This window comes from Sorex fumeus, unplaced genomic scaffold (genome assembly GCF_029834395.1).
Source record: "Sorex fumeus unplaced genomic scaffold, SorFum_2.1 ptg000037l, whole genome shotgun sequence".
Taxonomy (NCBI): domain Eukaryota; kingdom Metazoa; phylum Chordata; class Mammalia; order Eulipotyphla; family Soricidae; genus Sorex; species Sorex fumeus.
The window spans coordinates 70,003,707-70,012,379 of NW_026606094.1; the positions used below are offsets into that span (position 1 = coordinate 70,003,707).

Here is an 8,673-nt window from a genome sequence, read left to right on the forward strand (position 1 = left end):
TAATGACAGCCTTCTCAAGGTCAGGAAATACTTATTATTCACTTATGTATTTACATTACTGTTATTTGTGTATTATTACTGAACATAGGGAAGGAACTGGACCTCATAAAACTGTGTCCAAGAACTTTGCACTCACAGAGTTTTTGTATTAATTTACTCTACCTATTAAGAAAAACCTGATTTATCCTTAAAGCACCTTCAGTTATGACTATTCAGTCTTGATATGAATCAGCAAATTTGTTCCTCCATTAAACAACCATTCTTTAAGACTAACCAAAATTTGCTTAGCCATTCAATGACACTTTAGCAGAGGATTCAGGAGGAAGCTATCACTCTGATTTTAAAAAAAAAAAACTTTGTGTGTTGAAAAACCTGAACTCCTCAGCCGGGATTTTCTTTTGCATGGCGTTTTGCAGGCAAACCGCAGTGATTATTTCCCATTCCGGATGCCAGATCATACCCCATTCTAAACTAGCATTCAACGCTTATTAAGCACCCACTGTGTGCAAAGAGAAGGCATTATACGAAGCCAAGGACCATAAGGCTCGGCCTCATTTTCTTCGTGCATAAATACACAGCAGTAGTGATTTATTCGCTCAACTTTGCAGAAACGTGAGCTGCATCCACATGGCTGAAGGCGTAGCATTCATTTGGAAAGGGCTGGGGTGGGGGGGGGGGGGACTGGAGAGGGGGAAAAGGGTGGGGGAAAGAGTGGCAATTTACAGGTCTCTCCGGATCAAACAGCCGGGCTGGAGCACCACGCGGTCCCTCCTCCCTCCAGCCCACCGCGGACAGCTCGTCGTGGGCTCGGGCCACAACTTCCCGCAGGTGGCTGCTGGATCGCCGGGAGCCCAACCAGCCCGACCCAGCTCTTCGCGCAGCGGGCTCCAGAAAAGCAACCGCATGAATGTGTGCGGGGACTCGTGCGAAGGAGCAAGCCTTCTTGCAGGAAGACGCGGGGATCCCCGGCGGCCAGGCGGCGGCCACTGCGGCCGGGCCCGCAGGGCGCCCCCCTCCCCCGCGGCCAGCGCGTCCCCGGCGCCCCGGGCGTTGCGCAGGCCGCCGCCGCCGCTGCCGCCGCCGAGCCCCGGGCGCAGCCGGGCGCACCTCGGGCCTAGCGGCATTTGCAAGGCAAATCGCGGTGCGGGACGCGGGGAAATGCCCGGCCCGTGGGCCCCGGGGGACGGCGCTCCGAGGGCCGGGCGGCCGGGCGGACGCAGCGGCGGCTGCAGCGGCAGCAGGACCAGGAGCAGCAGCAGCAGCAGCGGCGGTGGCGGCGGCCACGGCCTCCCGGGCGGCCCCGGCACTCTGGGCGCGGCCCGCGGGCACCCCCCGGGGTCTCGAGTCCGCAGCTCGGCGAGCGTGCGCGCAGGCCGGGCCGGCGGCGGGAGCCCCCGCCCGCCGCGCCACACCTAGCAACGGGCGCTGACAGGACGCAGCGGCGGCGGCGGCGGCGGCGGCGGGCGGAGGAAGCGGAATGGCTGCCGCGGTGGAGCCACCCCGCCCCCGCCCGCGCCCGCCGCCGAGCCCTGACAGCTCGAGCCCCGGCCCCGGCGGCACCCGCGGGCGCCCCGCGCCGCCGCCGCCGCCCCCCGGGACAACTTGGTCCGCGCCCCGCGCCCGGCCGCCGCATCCCCGCGCCGCACCCCCCCGGCGCGCACACACGCACGCGCGCGCGCGCGCACACACAGACACACATGCACACACATACACGCGCACACACATACACTCACGCACATGCACATGCACACACACACACTCGCAGGCACACGCACGCTCCCAGCACTTGGCAGCCGCCGGCGTGCACGCCCCTCGGAGTCCCCCGGCCCTGCCGCCCCCTCCCCCACCCCACCCGGCACCTCGCGCCTCCGCATCCCGCCGCCCCGCGCGCCCCGCGCGCCCCGCGCCGCGCACACACCCTCCGCGCCGCGCCAACGCCGCCGCCCTCCTCCCCCACCCCACCCGCCCACCCGGCCGCCCCCCACCCCACCCCCCCGGGCCGCTCTCGGGGTAGGAGTTTCCTGCGCGCCCGGACACCCCCTCGCCCACCCCCCGGCCGTTTACCGATGTGGTTGTCTTCGATGTGCTCGATGAGGTCGGCCAGGGTGGGGAAGTGGAGTCCGCAGCCCCCGAAGCGGCAGGTATTGGAGAAGAAGGAGGCGGCGGCGATGCCTGTCATGGTGCTACATCGAGAGCCCCCCTGGTGTCGGCTCTGCGAGCGCCGGGCGGGCGGAGGGAGGGCGGCGGGGTGGGGTGAGGAGAGAGGGGCGGGGGGAGCGGGGAGAGGCGGGGTGAGGGGAGCCGAGACGACGGGACGGAGCCGAGGGGGCGAGCGCGGCGCAGGCGGCGCGGACGGACCCGCGCAGGGGAGGCGGCGGCGGCGGCGGCGGCGGCGGCGGCGCGGAGGGGGGAGGCGGGGAGGGGGGCGGCCGCCGCTGCTGGGAGGAGGGACCAGGGCGCAGCAACAGCTGTGCGGGCCCCAACCTCGGCTCCCGCACCCCGGGCCTCACCTGGGAGCGCCTGCCACCAACTTTAGGTCTCGCTCGGCCTGCCCTGCCCAGCGGACACTGCTGTGCAGGCGGCCTGGAGCCGCCTGGGCGCGCCGGATTCTCTTCTGCATCTCCGTGCCATCTATTAATTACAGGGGCCAGCATGCCAGGAGACCCCCCCTCCCGCCCCCCAACCCCACCAACACCACCACCACCTTCCCTTCTCCCTCTCGGACACATTTATTTGCTCTTGGCCACCTGTCCTAGGTGTGGCGCTGACATTCACAGGGGACACGGGATAAAGGTAATTGTGTGCACCTTACTCTTAAAACTGTCTTTAAAAAAAAAAAAATCCACGTTCTCTAGAGGTTTGTACTAACTAATTGATTTTAATGAAGTTTCCCTCTAGGCCAGAAGAAAATCTTAGCTTTATTTAAATTTCAGAACAGAGTGCCTGGTTGGCAAGTGCATTTGTCTTGTGTTTCACAAATGGACCACGTTTTTTTTTTTATCCTCCCGGCTCCTTTTGGGAAAATAAGACCTGAAATAAACCACAGTTCCCCCCTGTCACCCAGGCTGGGTCTGGTAATGAGCCCATCTGGCTGCCAGGGAGTAAGAGGCCCACAGAGGAGAGGCCAGTGTTCTGATGAGGGCCACAGGCCTGGGGACAGTCATTGTACACATCTACCTTTCATTTGAAAACGGAGAGATTCTTCCCATCAACCGAGATGACACCTGCCAGCATTTAAACCAGAATGTTAGCTGAACCAGCCTTCAACTTGAATGGGGTAGTTTCCTTCAAAACCTGCATTTGGTTGGGAATCCAGGACCTCCTTGTCCCCACTGGCACTCTTCCTTTAACCCTTAAATTGCAGTCTCGCAAGAGCATTTTGTCAGGTACCCAAGGAACAGTGTACATTATCTGCAGTTTGTCATCCACCGCATTGTGGGTTTTCATCTTTTGATTCAGGTAGGTTAATCTGAATTTAGAATTCTTCCCTAAGATTGATCTCTCTGACCTCCAGTGCAAATAAAAGAGAACTAGTATTTGCCCCTCTAAAAACTATATTCCTCTAGTGTCATATCTCATCATTAACTTGCTAAGTTTTTCATTTGAGGACATAAAGTAAATGGCATAGCAAAAAGTCTTAGGATCGGGGCAGGAGAGATAGTCCCGGAGCCTGAGGCCCTTACCTTGCATGTTGATAACCTGGTTCAATCAGTGGCAATATATTTGGTCTTCCAAATACTGCCAATAGTGACCCTCAAGCACTGAGAGCCCTGAGCACCGCTAGGTGAGGCCAAGAAAAGTTCAAGACACAGAAAAGAAGTTTTCAGATTTGTCCATCACAGTCAATGAGGAAAAGAAAAGTCTTCCCATGCGGCTTTTCCTCTGACCTGTCTGTTTGCCCAGCACCCAGGAGTTCCAGACTAATGCTGAGAAGAAAGCTGGGCTTCATGAGACTGGGACAGCTCGACCCTCTGGGCCCACTTGGCATTGGCAGCCAAGTGGTGCCCATACTGGTTCAGAAACCTGGTTAGTGGGAGAGTGTAGTGAGGGGTCCAAGAGCAGGAGTTAGGGTTCTCCAATTAGAAGCCTGACCACTGTGCAGCGCATTCAGCTGCCCTGTCTGGGAAGGCCTTCCTGCCGAGGATGGGCAGAATATCTGGCAGGCACAGGTCACACCAAATGATGGACAGGGAAATGCAGTGCAGAGCTTCAGCCCTGATCTTGCTGCCCCCACAAATGCCTCCTGGAGGGTCCTGCAGGAACCTTGACATGCCACCACTGGGGATCACCAAGAGCATGGTGGAGATAACAAGCACATCCTTGAGAGCGAAAATAAGTCTCTGTGGAATTAACTCAAGAGAGTGTGGGGAGAAATAGAAGTGGGTCGGGCAGGAGCACTCAGAGATGGAAAGTGCCAGAATGTACAGGTGGAAAGATGAGAGGCCTAGGGGAGAGAGGTTAACACTCATGCAAGGCCTCCCTGCTGTAAGTCTCAGGATGACCCTGAAAGCTGGAGAAGCCACATTCAAGAGAAGGTTCTTACAAACCTTTATAGGTTCACCTGAAGAACCTGTAAAATGAATCAAGGTGGTGGTTCTTAATAGTTAAATTTCTCCTTACTATGGGCAAATGTGAATCTTTTACAATGAATCCATTTATTTTGTATGATAATAACCTACACTTCCAATTTTTCTTGTATGAACTGAAACTTTGCTCCTGTGAATGTCTTATAGAGTAGAAATCAGCCTGCTCTCTCAGCTGGAATAGAGAAGAATCACTAAGAAAATGAGGGTTGGGGGAATCGGTCGGGATGGGAGATGTGTGCTGAAAGTAGATAAAGGACCAAACATGATAACCTCTCAGTATCTGTATTGCAAACCATAATGCCAAAAAGTAGAGAGAGTATTTGGAATATTGCCTGCCATGGAGGCAGGGGGAGGGTGGGAAAGGGGAGGTGTACTGGGGATATTGGTGGTTGGGAATGTGCACTGGTGGAAGAATGGGTGTTTGATCATTGTGTGATTGTAACTCAAACATGAAAACTTATAACTATATCTCACTGTGATTCAATAAAATTTAAAATAATTTTTTTTTAAAAAAGAAATCTGCCTGCTCTCTCTAGACAATCTGGGGGACTTTGTGGGAGATGCGACATAATCTTATATGAGATTCGACACAAAGTTGTCCAGAGTTGGAAGATCTTCTGTCATATCTGCGGAGTTTCTTGTAGCTACAGTAACCAAGGCCAGAAGCCTTAATCTGTCCTCCTGGACACACACTGCCAGCTTCATCTCCATTCACGGCACATTCAGTTAGTCATGGATAGATGATTAGAAGGACAAACATAGATCATAAAAACAGAAAACATTTTTGAGAAAGCTATTTCACAAGACCAACGGTTAAATATTAGTATACTTATATTTTTTAAAGTTTCTTTTAGATTAGATAAAAATATTGGCTTTCCCAGAGAGGGACAGATATAGAATGATTGCACTCATTTGTGAAATATGGAATAACATGATATGAGACTGACACCCACGGACTGTAGATACAGGGCCAGGAATATTGCTCCATGGTTGGAAGCCTGCCTCATGAGCTGGGGGAGAAGGCAGCTGGGATAAAGAAGGGATCACTAAGTCAATGATGGTTGGAGAAATCGTTCCGGATGGGAGATGTGTGTTAAAAGTAGATAATGGACCAAACGTGATAGCCTCTCAGAATCTGTATTGGAAACCATAACGCCCAAGAGAAGAGAGAGAGTATGGGGGAATTGTCTGCCACAGAGGCAGGGGGAAGGTTGGGAAGAGGGGGGATACTGGGGACATTGGTGGTGGAAAATATGCACTGGTGGAGGAATGGGTATTCCACCATTGTATCACCGAAACTCAAACTTGAAAGCTTTGTAACTGTAACTCTTGGTGATTCAATAAAGATTTTTTAAAATAAATATAGGCTATTTGGGGGGCCTGCAGATAGGTCACTTGCCTCACACATGGCTGAACTGGGTTCAGTTCCTGGCATTACATATGATTCACTGCCAGATTGATCCCTGAGCATAGAGTCAGACTTAAGAATATCGTCTATAAAGTGTATAGAACAAACATTTTAGTCTTTTATGTCCAAGAGAAAGTAATGCTTTGTCTTCTTTAAAAAACGTTGTCTACTTTGGGAAGTAAAAACATTTGAAAAGAAGGAACCATAAGAATTCAGAATAGGATAATGGCATTAAGTGGTACCTGCATCAAAGACCCTTTTTTCAGGAAACCATTTGTTTCTCCCCAGGGCTGGAGACCCAGGCAGATGTGTATCAGCCTCTGAATAACTTGGTGCTCAGCATTACAAATGTCTTAAAATCCAGGAGCCATCACCCCCAAGCCAGCCCGGCCACTTTCCCTGAGATCTAGCACTATCAGGAAAGTGTCACTCCATGGGCCTAATGGTGCCACAGAAGCCACCACAGGGCTCAGCTCCTGGGCACTGTCTGGCTTGCACGTGCAGGACTCATTCAGAAAAAAAGTTTGGTTGAAACAATCATTATGAAGTAAATTTGTTATGTGCCTGGCTGGGATTGGGAGGAAAACTGGAGACATTGATGGAGGGAAGGTCACACTGGTGGTATTAGAACACTAAATGCTTGAAAGAACTGTACGATGTACAACTTTGTAAATCACAGTGTGTTTAACCAAAATTGAAAGTTAAAAAAATTTAATGGATAATCAGACTGCATACTTCCCTCCTCTTCAGGAACAGTCTTTAGCATCATGAAAGGATATATATGAATCCCACATTCTATTTTAAATGTAACCCTGCAGTCTGCCTTCTATTGGGGCTTTCTCAGTTCTTCCCCAGGTCCCTGCTTGGGTGCTTTTCAGGTTGATTGGATGTCACTTGGTTCTTAAGTGGCTCCTTTATTCCCCTCCACTCTGGAGAGTGAGTGGTACACAGACCTAGGTCTTGGTTACTAAGAAGAATCACTGACCCGGGGCCAGAGAGGTGGTAGCACTGTAGCACTGTCCCCCGTTGTTCATCGATTTTGCTTGAGCAGGCACCAGTAATGTCTCCATTGTGACACTCGTTGTTACTGTTTTTGGCATATCAAATACGCCACGGGTAGCTTGCCAGGCTCTGCCGTGTGGGCGGGATACTCTCGGTTGCTTGCCTGGCTCTCCGAGAGGGATGGAGAAATTGAACCTGGGTCGGCTGCGTGCAAGGCAAACACCCTACACACTGCGCTATTGCACTAGCCCAGAGAGGTAGTACAAGGGTTAAAATATGTACTTACATTGGGTTTAAACCCATTTCAATTCCTGGCACATGGAGGTCCTCGAGCACTGTTGGGTGAGGCCTTGAGGACTGTAGAGCAGCCCTGGAGTGGTCTGTGTAACTCCCAGCACTGCAGGACCAGAGCAGCATTCACTGCACCCCAACCCCCTCCAGCCCCTCATTGAACTATTGGCCAAGTTGACCGAAAATTACTAGAGGGGCCCCTGGATATATATGCATGAGTTTTCTGAGCTAAATCCCCAGTTCCTAAAGACTCCTAAAGATCCAGGCTGCTACTTCCATCTGACTGCAGCCTTTGCTTCAGTGAAATGTTTACTTTAGACCCCACCTTCTTCCAAGGGGACAATGCCTGGTACAGAGTTTCTTGATAAGGACTGGAGATGTGGCTCAGGCAAAAGCCCAAGCTTTTCACACATGAGGTCCTGGGTTTAATCCCTGGTACCACAAACACAGGTTTTCTCATGAACATCTTTGCAACCAAGCCTTCAAGTTCTCTGTACTGATTTTATTCCAGCTCAGAAATGAATCTACTTTTTGGAGATTGCTTTTACATGTTGTCTTTTTTTTTCTTTTTGGGTCATACCCAGTGGTGCTCAGGGGTTACTCCTGGCTCATGCACTCAGGAATTACTCCTGGTGGTACTCAAGGGACCATATGGGATGCTGGGAATCGAACCCAGGTTGGTCGTGTGCAAGGCAAATGCCCTACCCATTGTGCTATTGCTCCAGCCCCGGCTTTTATATTTTGGATCCATCCCTGACTCCCATCTCAGCCAAGCCATGAGGATGAGTGGTGCACGGAGGTTCTCCAGGGCCACCATGATGCCCCTTTATGCTCTACCTGACCTGCTTCTGCTATAATGTGCTCCATGTCCCGCTCTGGGAAGGACTACATTAGTGACCCACACAGCCAATGATGGCAGTTCTAACTGAGCATCTCAGGTGCCTTGTCTGTTCTCCCTACCACACTGTTTCCTGGATGCTAGCTCCAAGCCCTAATCTGATAGGACTTTCAGCCCCTTGAGATTTCAGTCGGGCCCTCTGAACAGCCAAGTGATCACTATCTCAGCACTTCACGGACAGTGACTCCGGGGGTTGTACAACCGTGCAGTCCTAATCCGCTGAGCCAGATTCCAGGGATACAATCAAATGAGACAAGTACAGTCTCTCCTCACATGAAAGAACACCACATGCTTTGCAAGATCTTTCTGATTGGGTTCTGGGAGCTGCCTGGGGCAGCTCAGCACCTGGTCCTCTTCACTGCACTCGGGTCTCTCTTGTTCTCCTCTTTCCGGCTTCAGCTCACTCATGTGGTCACTCTTGTCACTATTGACCTTCATAGAGTCACTAAGGCTAGGAAGGCCACCCAAAAGTTCCCTCCCACCCAGAG

The 8,673-nt window shown here is 52.5% G+C and overlaps 1 protein-coding gene across 2 annotated transcripts in view; it reads right to left on the bottom strand.

Annotated features, from left to right (window-relative positions):
- JAZF1 (JAZF zinc finger 1) overlaps nucleotides 1–2,307 on the bottom strand; it is a 368,843-nt gene extending 366,536 nt beyond the window's left edge. The window contains exon 1 of one of the 2 annotated variants that reach the window (XM_056118616.1): nucleotides 2,065–2,304. In XM_056118616.1, the coding sequence (XP_055974591.1) occupies nucleotides 2,065–2,179 (115 nt within the window). In that variant the 5' untranslated portion in view covers nucleotides 2,180–2,304. Of the gene's footprint in view, nucleotides 1–2,064 lie in introns of both variants that reach the window. The other variant, XM_056118615.1, reaches the window with a different exon arrangement.
- Between the last annotated feature and the right edge of the window lie 6,366 nt (nucleotides 2,308–8,673).